General features: G+C 36.8%; 3 protein-coding genes across 3 annotated transcripts; 1 reads left to right on the plus strand and 2 right to left on the minus strand.

Moving 5' to 3' along the window:
• Positions 1 to 1,648: 1,648 nt before the first annotated feature.
• LOC108857616 (chlorophyll a-b binding protein 2, chloroplastic-like) lies at positions 1,649 to 2,681 on the minus strand. The gene has a single exon (XM_018631616.2). It carries the CDS (start codon positions 2,608 to 2,610, stop codon positions 1,819 to 1,821), a length of 792 nt encoding a protein of 263 aa, XP_018487118.1. The 5' UTR covers positions 2,611 to 2,681; the 3' UTR covers positions 1,649 to 1,818.
• Positions 2,682 to 4,895: 2,214 nt separating this feature from the next.
• LOC108856872 (chlorophyll a-b binding protein 2, chloroplastic) lies at positions 4,896 to 5,888 on the plus strand. The gene has a single exon (XM_018630770.2). The coding sequence runs from the start codon at positions 4,971 to 4,973 to the stop codon at positions 5,772 to 5,774; it is 804 nt and encodes a 267-aa protein (XP_018486272.1). The 5' UTR covers positions 4,896 to 4,970; the 3' UTR covers positions 5,775 to 5,888.
• A 266-nt stretch (positions 5,889 to 6,154) lies between these two features.
• On the minus strand, positions 6,155 to 12,907 carry LOC108858388 (DNA-directed RNA polymerase I subunit 2). Its single transcript, XM_018632323.2, has 27 exons — positions 12,581 to 12,907; positions 12,386 to 12,471; positions 12,165 to 12,302; positions 11,888 to 11,964; positions 11,711 to 11,774; positions 11,513 to 11,583; positions 11,324 to 11,401; positions 11,200 to 11,245; positions 10,916 to 11,096; positions 10,784 to 10,836; positions 10,527 to 10,600; positions 10,316 to 10,433; positions 10,109 to 10,196; positions 9,827 to 9,942; positions 9,603 to 9,730; positions 9,439 to 9,518; positions 8,989 to 9,230; positions 8,752 to 8,907; positions 8,512 to 8,676; positions 8,359 to 8,433; positions 8,175 to 8,278; positions 8,034 to 8,109; positions 7,741 to 7,866; positions 7,530 to 7,661; positions 7,233 to 7,445; positions 6,897 to 7,151; positions 6,155 to 6,804 (listed from the first exon to the last, which is right to left on the minus strand). The coding sequence occupies exons 1-27, from the start codon at positions 12,756 to 12,758 to the stop codon at positions 6,367 to 6,369; spliced, it is 3,558 nt and encodes a 1,185-aa protein (XP_018487825.2). The 5' UTR covers positions 12,759 to 12,907; the 3' UTR covers positions 6,155 to 6,366.
• Between the last annotated feature and the right edge of the window lie 350 nt (positions 12,908 to 13,257).

Consider the following 13,257-nt stretch of genomic DNA (forward strand, 5'->3'; position numbering starts at 1 on the left):
TATCTTATTCTCCGTGAATAGTCATAAGAAAATTAGGATGTTTTCATGTTTGGGTTTATATGTATTTATTCATACGGAAATCATATACATATTTGATATTTTTTCAGAGTTTGGTCACTAAATTTATTATTATTATTATTATTATTAACGCCCTAATTGATCTTTATATGTGTTAGGTATCAAATTTTATGCATTATTTTATTACATTTTCTGCTTTACTATGTTGTATTTTTCTTATAGTTCATTTTAGTTAAGGTGTTATAGTGGGAAGGTAGCATCAAGACACAATGAACACAAAAAATTAACTAAACTGAATTAGTTTAATAAAAAGTCTTTGTTGTTATTATAAAGTGAGAAGTAAATTATTTGAAAAAACAAGTTAATAAAAATACTAAATTAAGAGCATAAGAATGTGTATGATGTTCTCTTCGACTTGATTGACTCGATTCAACTTTCTAATTCACTTTATTTCACTCTAGTTCATATTATTGAAGTTGGGTTTGATTTAAATTTTTGGCTCTATATTTTTTTATCTAACCTTAAATACAAAGTTTCTAATAATTGCTTATGCACTATAGTTATAGAAACTTATATACCAACCAAAATTTACATGGAAACAACTTTTTATTCTTTAAATAAGTTTTACACAATATATATAAAAGTGCTCCATTTATGATAGAAAGTTTTCTAATTTTTATGTTTATCTTGAAATTGAAATATCAATCAAAACCCGTGCAACGCATGGATCCATACCTAGTTGTATATACAAAAGTTTAAGACATGTCAGTTTTTACATGTATTATATAATATGTGAATGTTAAATCGCGATGTCATCATATTATATTTTTAGCATAAATATTTTCTATTAATGAAAATAAAAATTATAAATTTATCAGTTTAGTATAATTTTTTATATTTAGTTCAATATAATAATTTTATTTTTTACATGAATTAGTATTATTATAAAATAGATAAAAATAAGATAAAATTTATTTTCATTTTATAAACGATAACTAAATATATATTATTATATAATAATAGTTCATTTTTAATTATGAAATTAGTTAGACTATTTACATAACATTTTTGAAAATTAGGATATTGTTAAAATATTTCTCAACAGATTTGTAAGAATTTTTTATATATTTTTTTTTAATATTTATTTTAAAATGAAAAGATATCACGATTAAAATAGTTACAAATTTTTATATTATTATCTTTAATGAAATACATGTTAATTTTTATATAAATACTTATGAAAATAAAATATGTGAATTTAACAATTTAATATAATTTTTATTAGCTCAATATAATAATTTTCTCTAATATGTGATTATGATTATATAATAGATAAAAATATGATATAAATTACCTTTTCATTTTATAAAATAAATTAATGTATAATAATATTTCAAAACTAATTATGTATATATATTTTTATTTAGAATGAAAGATATCAAAATATATTATGACTAAAGTAATTCAAAGATTCTATATATTAATAGTCTTATAAAATGTATTTAATAAAATTTATAAAGGATGGTCCAAATTAAAAAAAAAATCATAACATAAAAAAAGTCATAACTTCTATTTTAATAGATAAGATTAAAATAACCAAATTATATATTTAAGCTGATACAAATATAACTTGAGAGAAAAAATGAGTTATTTGATTAATGATAAAATCATACAGTCTTAACAAATTTTAAGTCTTAACCATCCATCACAAACACAAACCTTAACTCGTTCTCCTCTTACTCACTCTCACTCGAACTCAATGTACTGAATCAAATAACAAACAGATAGAAGAACTTTGGCTCATTTTCCAGGGACGAAGTTGGTGGCGAAGGCCCATGCGTTGTTGTTAACTGGATCAGCCAAATGGTCAGCAAGATTCTCCAAAGGTCCCTTACCAGTGACGATAGCTTGAACAAAGAATCCAAACATAGAGAACATAGCCAATCTTCCGTTCTTGATCTCCTTCACCTTCAACTCCGCGAAGGCCTCTGGGTCGGTAGATAAGCCCAATGGATCGAAGCTGCCACCTGGGTAGAGCAAGTCCTCGGCCTCTCCCAACGGCCCATCACCTGCGACTCTGTAACCTTCAACGGCTCCCATCAAGATCACCTGAGTGGCCCAAATAGCCAAAATGCTCTGAGCGTGAACCAAGCTTGGGTTTCCCAAGTAGTCGAGGCCTCCGTCGCTGAAGATCTGTGAACCGGCTTTGAACCAAACCGCCTCTCCGAACTTGACTCCGTTCCTGGCCAACAACTCCGGGAAGACACAACCTAGGGCACCGAGCATGGCCCACCTGCAGTGGATAACTTCTAGCTCACGGTTTCTTGCGAATGTCTCGGGATCGGCTGAGAGACCGGCGGTGTCCCATCCGTAGTCTCCTGGAAACTCTCCGGTAAGGTAGCTCGGTGGTTCGCCGGAGAATGGACCCAAGTACTTGACTCTCTCTCCGTACCATGGGCTGCCTGATGGACCCTTTGGCTTGGCGACAGTCTTCCTCATTGTCACACGGCCGCTTCCGAGGACTTCTGGAGAAAGGTTCACGGCCTTTCCGGCGAAGGCAGCGGAGGAGAGAGCCATTGTTGAGGCTGCCATTGATAATTCTTGTTTTTTTTTTTTGGTTTTTTTGGTGACTAACTTGTGAATGAGAGTGATTGAAAATGTTAGGATATGTTTCGATTAAATAGAATAATTGTGAGTAACGTTTGTTATCTGTGGAGTAATCTTTATATCTTTTCTCATTGGCTTTTGAGATTCTGGTTTTATCGTTTTGCTGGTCCTATGTGGCAGTATCTAGTCCACTAGCTTTTGCCTTGATTCTTTCATTGCTGCCAAAACATTTTGAAACCACAGATTGTGTGCGTCGTCGTATTCGTTAACGGTAACACCATCTTGTGACTAGCTTTTCAAAAGAACATTATGTAAAAGTAGAAGTAGAAGATGACATTCACCCACATCATGTTTTTCATGTTTCGATCAATATTTTCAGTAATGACTCCATCGATACCAGTTTACACAACCTACTCAGCCACTTTTAGTTTTATGGATAAGCCTTGATCAATCATTATATAATGTAATTTACGTGTTTCATGTATCAGTTTTACATTTACAGAGCTGTAAATGACACACACATGCACACACACACACAAACAGAATTAAAATCACTATCAATTAGGCCATGCATGCTGCAGACGTGAATTCACATACTTTTTAACGAGAGCGCACTTCTAAGCTTTAAGCCGACATACCAAAACTATATATGTTATATTGTACTATTTTCTCAGTCTACTGGGACCTCACACCGACAGACAGACATTCATTCATGCCCCAATGTCCCATATATACTAACGGAGATTTTAAATGAGAAAGCTTTTGTATTCATTTGATCTTGACTTCATTTTCTTCTTTCATAACTATGACAAAAAGAAACATGTTTTCGTTCTTTGCTAAACCAATAATACTCCAAGAACTCCAAACGTAATCTCAAGTTTCTTTGTTTTTGTTTCTTACCTACGTATGCATGATTATGTATTGTTAATTCATCTTAATTCAGTCGAGTTTCGGTTCCAGTAACTATCGTGGAGTTCATGCTTCAACAATGATGATCTGTATGCATGATTATAACTCCACATTGTTCAGATAAAATTTTCCAAAGAGAAAAAAAAAGAAGAAAAATATTCAAGTTACTATTGAACTAAGATGAGGATGTTTTCAAAAAGAGATGCGCTGTGGTTTATTCAATAAGTTACACCCACAAGCAAATGATGCAAAACTTACTACAAACTCCACGATTATCCACAAGATGAGAAAGTGTGTTTATGGGATAATTTAGCCCACTTTAGCTGTAAAAACCTAAAGGAGAATCTTCAACGATCAAACGCGCCAGCTTGTAATTGGCATTACTGTCCATTATGTAAAAGTTTGGGTCTACTTTCCGGAAGAACTTTTGAGCGGTTGATAAGCCTTTAGGCTTGGAAATAAGATCCACATAAGCAAGCTATGAGCCAGTAAATAACATTTTATTCCTCTCCTCCACCACTCAAAAGTCTACCAAAAACTCGACAATTTATATTTCTAAACAGGCATCCCAAAAGTTGGATATATTCATGCCAAAGCCACAAATGACGTAAGTGAATGCTGAATAGAGATATCAAATCATTGAACAACTGAACAAATCAAAATAGCTTCAGGTTTTGGTCAAAAAGTGTTCTCACATCCTAATCTGGCCCTTGGCTCTTAACATTAGAAACGATTGAGAAAATCTTATTCAGTTCATTCTTTCCACCTCTTCCACATACGGTAAGTACATTTTCACTTCTGGATTAGTATCCTGTTGAGATGAGTTATGGTTCAGTATTAATTTGGTTTAGATGGTTTTAGGTGTATTTACGATTTTGATGGAATTGGAATTGGCTTGTACCTTTGGAAGAGTCTGAAGGAGGAGCCGACTGCTCTGCTGGCATATGACCATGACTATAACCGGGCTTTAACCATTATCAGGACTCCAAATGTTATGTTGACTGATACATCAACATTATAGAAAGCTGCCAACAAAAGATATTGCAATGAAAATGTAATATATGCAATTATCCGCAAATTGTTTTTGGTTTTTCATTGATTCTCATATGGATTTCAAAAGGATATAGAGATCAAGTCTAGTACGTGGCACTTTATGAGTGGATGCTTCATCATTTCCTGACACACTACAAGATATATATACATCTTAAACACACAAATCAACTACGACCTACTAAGTAGAATCCATAATCACCACGTCAGCACCAAAAATATATGTCAACAGCCAATAGAAACACTAGAGATTGATATTCTAAGATAAGACAAGATGACGACTCTATATTATAAATAGGGAAAAGGCTCATCAGATCCAAACCACCCATTTCTTGGCTCACAACAACAAATAATAAACGTTTTACTTTACGCTGCACTCAACTACAATGGCCGCCTCAACAATGGCTCTCTCCTCCCCTTCATTCGCCGGAAAGGCCGTGAACCTTTCTCCAGCGGCATCAGATGTCCTTGGAAGCGGCCGTGTGACAATGAGGAAGACCGTCGCCAAGCCAAAGGGTCCATCAGGCAGCCCATGGTACGGAGCCGAGAGAGTCAAGTACTTGGGTCCATTCTCTGGCGAGCCACCGAGCTACCTTACCGGAGAGTTCCCAGGAGACTACGGATGGGACACTGCTGGTCTCTCAGCCGATCCCGAGACATTCGCAAGGAACCGTGAGCTAGAAGTTATCCACTGCAGGTGGGCCATGCTTGGTGCCCTAGGCTGTGTCTTCCCGGAGTTGTTGGCCAGGAACGGAGTCAAGTTCGGAGAGGCGGTTTGGTTCAAAGCCGGTTCACAGATCTTCAGCGACGGAGGACTAGACTACTTGGGAAACCCAAGCTTGGTTCACGCTCAGAGCATTTTGGCTATTTGGGCCACTCAGGTGATCTTGATGGGAGCCGTTGAAGGTTACAGAGTCGCAGGTGATGGGCCGTTGGGAGAGGCCGAGGACTTGCTCTACCCAGGTGGCAGCTTCGACCCATTGGGCTTGGCTACAGACCCAGAGGCCTTCGCGGAATTGAAGGTGAAGGAGATCAAGAACGGAAGATTGGCTATGTTCTCTATGTTTGGATTCTTTGTTCAAGCCATTGTCACTGGTAAGGGACCTTTGGAGAATCTTGCTGACCATTTGGCTGATCCAGTTAACAACAACGCATGGGCCTTCGCCACCAACTTCGTTCCCGGAAAGTGAGCCAAGTTTTATCTGTAATTTGTTTCGTAATAAGAGAAAGAGAGGTTGTTTAGATGTAAGACTTGCATGTCTTTGTATGATTTACTATTTAATCAAATAACTCTTTTTCCCCAACTCAGTATCTTAAAACTAAATGGAAATGGATTGTTAATTTTGTTTCTTTTACATGGTTACATCAATGGATATGTTCTTGGGAGGATCACTCAATTGCAAATGTTAAAAACATGGAAATATTAAGTACAAAAATTTCTACCACAACAACCAAACGAAAATAAATAATTCTATTAATCTGAATTTTTGTTTTGACGCAAGAGCGATATATCCTTGCCCAATCCACTCCTACTGGAATTGACTAAGCGGGTACTTTTACACCTTCATCATTCATAAGAGCATTTCTAATAATATTAAGTGCTATTTATGCTTTCGCATATAGATTTGAATAATCAAATCCATTGTTTTATCCAAACAAATCTTTAAGACAGGCATTCTAACACAAGAGAAGGAACAAGAGTCAATGTAATAGAAATAACATATTTTGCTAAGCCCTCAAAATTTTAAGACAATATTCATACAGAGCATATGCCCCATGAATTTAGACTCCATCGCTGTCGCTTTCTTCACTGTTGCTTAACCGAAGAGTCATCTTAATATTCATTGACGCCAATTCTGCAGCTAAGTACCTGAACACATACGGCATTGAAACAGTTTCCATCCCTTTGCTTGTCTTGCAAGAATGGCATGTTACCTTCTTTGGACTCCTACCAGGAGGCAACTTTAACTTTCCAATCTCTCGAATCAGCTTCTTCTGCGGAACGATCAAAACCGAAGAAGTCAGCAAGCTTCCGCACAGAGAACACACATCCGCAATGTGGTGATCTGATGAGGTGTGAAGCCTGTCGTGTAATGTATAGGAAGCTCCATGAGCAAGCAATGAGTCTCTTTCCATTTCACCAAATCGAATCCCTCCACCTCGTTTCCTTCCTTTGATTGGCTGACGAGTTAGCTGATCAACGTGTCCTGTGGATCTGACCTGCAAGCCAGAATATATATGACTTAGACAAAAAAGCAAGTTGGAGAATTCATGTCAGGATGATAAATAAAAAATAAAAAAAAAAAACAAACCTGGAACTTGTCTGAGACCATGTGACGCAGTCTTTGGTAGTAAACAGGTCCCATAAAAATCTCACACTTGAGCTCTACTCCTAAGTAGCCGCTGTACAATGTCTCAGTCCCATAGTGATTGAAACCTTTTTGCTTCAACATGGAGCCAAGATCATCAACAAGTAAACTTGATTCGCTCTCCTCTTGTCCGTTTGTTTTCTTTACTGCATCACGAAACGGTGTTGCATCTACAAACTCCCCACGCAGACTACCTCCCTGTAATATATAATAAACATAAGAATAGCATCAGTGTGTGACTAAGCAACCTAAGAATGAGAGACAGATATGTAGAGATACCTTAGCAGCAATAGATTCCAAAAGCATAGCGATTGTCATTCTAGATGGGAAAGCGTGAGGGTTAATGATGAGATCAGGACGCATTCCAGTGACTCCATTAAAGGGCATATCAATATCAGGCCAGAGTTGCGAGCAAACACCCTTTTGACCGTGTCTACTACTGAATTTGTCACCGATTATGGGATTCCTGGCATGCCTAAATCGAATGTTTGCCTGCCATCATGATCCTTGAAAATATTAGATTTAAAAAAAACAAAAAACAAAAAACAAAAAGGACTCCTAGTTAGTTAACCTCACCTTCTTCTTGCTTTTCATGTCAAGAGAGACAAAGTCAACGATGACAGGGTCTGTTCCTTTTCGCTTCATTTGCTTTGTCTCGTCAGCTACACTATCATAGATAGAACAATACGCCTCATTCGGTAAAATTTTCTGCACATTAGATGCAAAAAAGAGATTAGTGAGTTCCTCCTGCGAAACAGAGAGGATCGAAAGCAATGAATGATTTTACCTGTCCAACATATGGTAATCCATCGGCATCAATACAAGATTGAGCGGATTTGTCAGCATTGCTCCTCCTAAAACTTTTATTACTACCCGTTCGGCTTTTCTCATCTACCAAATCAATTGCTTCTGTCTGCACGATCACGAGGCCAAAGAGTAAGTAATCCACATAAGAGAAATGCTGAGTGATACGTTACAGTTCCAGATCAAAAGGTAACTCATGCAACTGACTTAAGCACCATACCTAGATATTTCTTATGAACGTTCTATTAGAAAAGTAATGAGAATGGGAACTCGAACCTGGTATATTTGCCCATGACACATCCCCCGCTCCACAGATGATTTGTTTAGAATCATAGCATCTTCCATATCAAATCTGTAGAAATAAGCATAAGAGAAAAGTAATGATGAAATTAACAACACGTGAAAGCAGTATCTTACCCAGTATGAGCCAGGACAGCAACTATTGCATTAGTCCCTGTTGGATTCTCATCAATATTGTATGTGGTGTATGTTTTCGTGCGCACCACAGGGGATTGAGGAGTCTGTTGTGGAATACAAAATAAAAATTTCAGAAGAAATGGGACAGAAAACGAGAAAAATTCCTTGGTAAATTATAACTGACCTGCAAGTGGTAAATCTTCTGGTCAGCACGGAATCGGAGTGCTTGAGTAGAGTAAGCCATGGTTTGTTTCGCCATCTGTAGTATATTACATTAATTCCTTAAACAACAGCTTCGACTAGCTTAACAACATCCATTGAATATAATAGTAATTACCTGACACTGATACATGTTACGTGGACTTTGGTTATGATCTGACCAGGGTGTAAGATTAGCAACCACACTTATCATCCCAGTTGGATCAATTTCCTCATGAGTTGCAAGGGAAGAGTTATTCCTTCCTCCATTTCCACCATCAGGACAGCTTATTTCCATAAAAACCTGATTTTGGAGATACAATATTTTACTTTTGGCTGTATTCGAGAAAAGCAGATTAAATCCACAAGATTTGCTTACCTGCTCAAATGGTCCAATCAGTTCAATATTGTTGGATGGAATAGATGTATTTTTAACAGGCCTAATAAATCTTGCGGGACATGATGCCAAATACAATCCAGGATAAGATCCACCCATGCTTGTTGGTACATATCCGATTTCAAGGTCTTCAGGAATCTGTAGTTGAAACATTCACATAAGAAGTCTCTTCTAATTAAAAATTCTACAGTCAGCAAATATTGTGTAAGGAAGACTTACTACTGAAGGAGCCTCCACTTTGAGTCTCCGCAAATAAGCGACAACCTTGGTGACTAAGTTAGAAGATAGAGATCCAACAACTTGGCCATCTAAAAGAACAGTAATCACTTTTGGTGGTCCAGCTCGAACAAGTTTTGGCAATGAAGGTACCATCCCAACCCCAACAAGAACATCAACAACTGACTTTCTAATCTTCAGAAAGTCTCTGATGTTTCCATTTGAATCGAATTGAGAAGAGATTCCTGAAAACAACCACAACATAATAAGCAAAGTTGTTAATGCAAAGAAGTGGCGTATTGCATCGTATAACAATATGCACAATCATATAGTGGTACGAATTGTCCAGACTTACTATATGCATATATAATAATCTAATGTACACAACTGGAAACTCCAGTCTATGATAAAGTGACAAAATGAAAAGTGAAAAAGAGAGCAAGAGAAACTCACGGCAAGTACGTGTCATATGATTCAGTAATCCACAGGGCTCCCCATCAGGAGTGTGAACAGGGCATAGAAAACCCCAAGATCTACAAGATCACAGTCCAGCAGGAAAAAATGTAAAGACAAAATATTTTGGGAGTTCCGTACGTGAAAAAAGTGCCAGAACTTACTCAGGAAGCAGCTTCCTCACAGTTGTTGTCCGAAGTCCAGCAAAAGAAGCACCTCGATGAACCGCCCGGAAAAATGAGAGGAAACGGAGAAAGTTCAACCTCTCCGCCTGAACAGTGTAACCTACTTTCTGGTAAAGACATGAGAAAGTTAGATATTAGTATTTTTTTTTTCTAGCAAACTACATCATACTTAATTGAGCGCAACCAATAAACCAAGTGCTTACCTGCTGTAAATCCAAACTAGACCTTGTAGTCATACATCCTGATTTCAACAAAGACTCAATTGACGTGCCAATACTCCTGGGAAGAGCTTTGCTCATAAGCTTCTTGATATCAGCATCTGCAGGCAATTAAGGAATCGTCACCGAGTGCATGATATTAGTTAACAAGAGACATGAAAAAAATGCATGCGCAATCAATGTGAATATAGAAAAAGAAATTGAGTTTCATATAGTTGCAACGAATGCAGGAGACATGAACAAGGAAACAAAACGAAAGCAACTTACGATTTTCAAAGTCAAATTTGCTCTTAGTATTACGCATCTCCTCTTCAATAGTACTTTTGCATTTCCGCAGCCACTCTTCAAGTTTTTCCTATAAAACCAATGGAGGTGATGTCAAGTAACTCTATTTGATGAACAAACTCTAGTAAACACAACACAACCAAGTCACATGCTAGATGTTTCTAGCACATGGGTAAAATAGTTATGTACCTTGAGGTAAATTGTTATAAGGTGACCCGGGACTAAAATTTCCTGATTTTGCATAGAATCCGGATTGTCAGGTAAAGAAGTCTGATCCACCAGAGAGAAGAGCTTTTGAATTATGAAGCTGCGAAATCATGGGAAAAAGGTTGACCATATTAACACTTTAGAGAAAAAAAATCAGCAAGACAACATAAATGAGGCAAAAACTAGAAATTACATGAGCAAATTGAACTTGTCGTCATCGTTGTCAAGGTGAACAAAAATATAATTATGCAGCACAGCTTCAGCAACCTGAATACATAGCGATGAAAGAGACAAAAAATTTAGAACAAATCACAGAAAAAAAGAACCCAGTAACGACTTCCTATGAAGTCCAAAGCGGTTCTTCAAAAAGTTGGCTACTCTTTCTGAAAACAGCAACAAGTTTTGCTGTAATGAAACCAAACTGCGAAGTTGATGATTGAGTGAACTTACAGCAGGATAGCTTGCATTTTCTTGCCCATCAAGATCAGATTTAAAATGCTCTCCTGTTAGTTTAAAAAGTAATACATTAGCTTATAAGTCTTTAAAGATATGTGAATATAGACACTGAGACAGGTAAATCACCTAAATACTTGCGGCACTGGTCCCGGGTGAAAAGACCCAAGTCTCTCACTTCATCAAGAATGATTTTGGCTCGCTCACGTACGAGTTGGGTTCCAACAGATCCATCTCCTCTTCCGTAATGCTCATTGTAACAACAGTTCAAGCTTTCGTATATTTCCTCATCGTTGGTTTCAGTGAGAGCCTAGGAACATTAAAAAAATGTCGTTTGTGAGCATAAACTAAACACTTCTTCACCTCAAAGAAAGCTTGTTCTTACGGATACTTTAAGTTCACTAAGACTATACCTTGAGAACAAGGCCGACAGGAAGCAAAAATTCCCTTCCCCCTATCCTGTGTCCATAAGAGATAAGTTGAAAGTGAGCTCAAAATTTTAGATAATGTCTACACCATATTTCAAACATAACTCACCAGAATCCAACTCGGGCACTTCCATTGCGATTGTAATACACTTTAATAGTGACAGCCGACTGGTCGTCTCTAACACACCTAAAATTTATGAATATAAAGGACTCGTTAAGATATATTGTTACTTACTTCAAGTGAAGATTAGCATACTATTAAATCCAACATCATGGGGAAGAGATGAGCTTCACATACCTAATAGCAACTGCCTTGTCACTGTATCCTTCTCGTTTTCCAGTGAATGAGTTCCGGATCATTCCCGTTGGCTACATAAAGATTCTTACTCAGTTAAATTATGAGAGAAATACATATGATACAAGGAAACTACATTTTATCCATAAACTATATAAGCAACGGTCGAAAGTTAAAAAAAAAAAAACAGAGGTAGCTTACGTGGTTCCGCTTTGGTGCAATAACACATCGGAAAACTCTCTCAATCCCATTCAGAATAAAGTACCTATTTGAAAGAAAGCCAAAAAATTATTACCATGATCATACTTATATAACACCGTACCTCCTCGGCCTCCAAAGTGGCTATGTCATAAAGATAAGAGGTGTAAGAACAGTTACCCTCCCATTTCAGAAGTTGACTCTTTATACTTTAGAAGCTTCCTGCAATCAGCACCCTGTAAGTGGCAACGATTTGACTGCACAAAGCAACGAAGGAGATCAGTTTCCAAGACTTGGCATAGTAAGAAAAGCAAATAAGAGAGCTATGCGAATTAAAGAGAAATAACGGAGCTGAGATTTACAAATCAAAGCATCCAGCCAGAGAGAAGTAACTCTTGGCACCAAAGCAAAGCAGAGTCATAACATCTTTAACCAAAGAAGAGAAGAGAAGAGTTACCATGAGCATAATAGGTAATTCACCAAACTCAAACTTCTCTCTGACAACGGTTCCAAATCCAGCTCCGAGTCCATTCCCGTACTGAAAGCAAACATCTGCCATAAGCGCTCCCGTGTACGATATCTTCGCCTGCCGACACTGTTATCAGAAAAAAAACAAACAGTCACTCCACCAAAAAAAAAACAAATCTCTATTTAAAAGAAAAAGAAAGGAAGATTGACCTCAAAGGGATACAAAGACTCTTTCCTCGAATTAGAACTCAAACTCTCCTTCTGAGGAGAGAATACTTTCGGATTTTCTAATCTAAGTATATCATTCTTCGTTAAGGAAAAATCAGACACAACATAACTTATAATAGTATTATTATGTGTATGAATTGATAATAATAATTAAAAAAGAAAAAAAGAAAAGGATATTTCTCCACTTGCTGTCGGAGGATGGGTCGTTAACGGTGACGGGGTTGATTCGAGAGAACATAACCTCGAGCCCTTTCTCTGTCATGTAATCGAAAGACTCTATGTGGTGCTTGACGAGATTCCGAAGCTCCTTGAAGTCTTCCGTGTTCGGAACCGTGTCTTTCCTTTTCAGAACCATGATTTTTAGGGTTTTCTCTCTAACCAGCCGTGACTGACTGCGGAAATTAGGGTTCTTGAAGAAGCTTTGATTAACAAGACAGACAGAGGAGGAGGAGGGAGCTTGAGTCGGAAGAGAGGCGGCTAGAAAGGTGAAGGAGGGTTTAGGAGTTTATTGTGAGTTGTTGGGTTTTAACTTGTAACTACTTTTTAGTTTATTGCACATATAACACTCGTCTTTTTTAATATTAAAATATTAAACCCTAACTTGTTTTTCTTAATTATTTGATACCATTTTAGGTGTTGATAATTTAGCATCTTAACTTTTGTAGTTGAACCTAATAAAAAAACTCGATTTCGTATCAATACTATATAGTGAACTACTGTAAACAAAATTTTTGGGTTACGAATATAATCATTTTTTCATCGGACCTCAAATTTTATATATTAAAATAGAAGTCATGACTATCTTTTAATTTTTATGAAATGTATTTTATATATTAGAATAGAAGTCATGACTA

The sequence above is a fragment of the Raphanus sativus genome, chromosome 5 (assembly GCF_000801105.2).
Source record: "Raphanus sativus cultivar WK10039 chromosome 5, ASM80110v3, whole genome shotgun sequence".
NCBI lineage: Eukaryota > Viridiplantae > Streptophyta > Magnoliopsida > Brassicales > Brassicaceae > Raphanus > Raphanus sativus.